At 40.9% G+C, this 2,178-nt stretch overlaps 1 protein-coding gene across 1 annotated transcript in view; it reads right to left on the bottom strand.

Annotated features, from left to right (window-relative positions):
• Positions 1 to 142: 142 nt before the first annotated feature.
• The window catches only part of LOC109467156 (neuronal acetylcholine receptor subunit alpha-6-like), an 11,899-nt gene continuing 9,863 nt past the window's right edge, over positions 143 to 2,178 (bottom strand). Inside the window, exon 9 of the mRNA XM_019765097.1 lies at positions 143 to 197. Within this exon, the coding sequence (XP_019620656.1) occupies positions 143 to 197 (55 nt within the window). The remainder of the gene's footprint in view (positions 198 to 2,178) is intronic.

The following is a 2,178-nucleotide window of genomic DNA, read 5'->3' on the forward strand; positions in this document are numbered from 1 at the left end:
CTGGTAATGTCTTGGTAGGATGGTTCTGCACCATATGGCTGCCTAGGGGAGTATGTGTGGCATGTTAATGGTACATCAGCAGTGTTGTCTGTAGGTTCATTAAAGTTGTCCCTGCAGCAAACCACCAGGAGAGTTGTGTCAGTCAGTGATCTGTCACTGCACCCTGCAGCTCTACAGGAAGAGAACTCAGCTCCTTCCTGTAGAGAAACAGTAAATCATTGGGACAGGAAAAATGCTGAGAGCCAGGCTAGCTGTGGTTGGGAAAATTGAATGTTCACACATTCTGTTGTATTGGACAATGCCTGAACTAGTCTAGCGACCCCTGTGTGTTCAAAAGGTGTATGTTAAAAAAAAGTACAACCTGATAATCATTCATAATGAATGGTAAATTGATAAATTGTGATCAGGACATTGCAAAATACATGTAGCACTAGTAACTGTTGTATGATACAGAAAGCTGTATCATAGTAGAGTTCACATACCGGTATATTGAATACATGTAGTTAGTACCGTAATAAAATTTAGAGCCTAGCACTTTTTAGTGGGGGAAGCAAACTGAGAGCTTGGTGCAGGGGTGTGGCTGTGTGAAGGGAGGTAGTTTCCAGTCCCTCAGGGTTTCTAAAACTAACTACCTGTCAGACCCCATGTGATGTTCAGGAGGAAGAAATTTGTATCTGTCCAGAATCCACATGGTTTGACTTTGTTCCAGAGTGGTTGAAGTATGGGTGGGATAATCTTTTGTGGGATAATTGCCCTTGTGGTGCTAGCCTGTTTGCAGAGAGGATAGTCTGGTAACCAGGCTATTGTGGTCCAAGAAAGAGGAAATACTGTTTGGTTTAATTCCATTGTCATCTCACATTAACAGAAGATTTGTACTAAATTTTGTAGTCTTCTTCTCTCGTGTGTGATTCTATGTATTGATGTCTAGGACCACAGGAAAAATAGCAAACAGTGTAAGCTGAATCTAATTGTGGATCCAAATAAAGTCATGTTGTAAAGGATTGTAACCTTTTCTTGAGTCAAAGCACAATAAGTCAGAAAAGAAATGATCTTTCCATCCAACAGTTGAACACGGAAATCTTGATTTGAGGTAACCACCCAGAGCCCCAAGGGTAGCGTTTAACCACTTGTTCACAGTAGTTAGTGAATTATGCCAGTGTTTGAACTTTTGCACTTTCTGATCATTAATCAATCATGAAACAGATTTCTTTTCTCTGGATGAGACTGGATTGGACTGGTTCTCCTCAATGGTCCTCAGCAGGGAGTGTCTGGTGATATACATACATGGCACATTTTGGTGGCATAATCGTCCATTTTGAATGAACGTAATGTTGATTAAACTCATTTACACACAGTAACTGTGTGTAAATGAGTATGCTATAATTAAAAGCATAGCCAGTGGGTGAACTGTAATTGGTAAGGGACCTTTTAGAGGAAGGATTGGATCATTCTACAGAGTAGAGTAAAGAAATACCTAACTAGGATAGTACCCAAGAGCTGTGACAGAGTGCCAGTTTACTGGATGAGAGGGAGACTAATGTCTGCTCTCCTGTGTAAATGTACACTGTACATGCTTCTCTCTCAAGATGTTAGAGAAAATCAATTATGGCATTTCTTTGTGTCTACTTGTGGTCTGTCACGTTTTCTGTGTCTGCAGGGCACACTGGGAGGTGGGCAAAGGAACTGATGTATATGCTGGGTCTAGAAAAAAACAAACTGATGGTGCCAGGCGTCTGTAGTTCTGCATGATGAGTTACCATATATGGGATGATGCAGTACTTTTCATTCTGCTCCTCTCTGGGTGGTGACAACGCAAAGAATTGTGACATCATCAAATTCTACTGTCCTTCTTTGTAGCGCTCACAAACTGATGGCATGATTGGAGCTCAATGAGTCAGAATTAGGCCTGGCGTCCTTATTGTGATTCATTCCCCAGTTCTTGGCTTTCATCCTCTGACAGGAGAATGTGTTCTTTTGATGGAAATTGCTAACTCAGCATCTTCCTGCCTTTGATCATCTTTGAATATGAAGATTACTGCTGTGATTTTCCTGAACTGAAGGCCACCAGAGTGGACAGAACTAAATTAACTGTTCACTGTTGTTGTTAATTTGTATCTGTTGATCAGAAATGATGCAGAAGAAGAAAATGGAGTTCATCATCAGAAATCTGAACGTTTA

This window comes from Branchiostoma belcheri, unplaced genomic scaffold, assembly GCF_001625305.1.
Source record: "Branchiostoma belcheri isolate BF01 breed outbred unplaced genomic scaffold, Haploidv18h27 scaffold177, whole genome shotgun sequence".
NCBI lineage: Eukaryota > Metazoa > Chordata > Leptocardii > Amphioxiformes > Branchiostomatidae > Branchiostoma > Branchiostoma belcheri.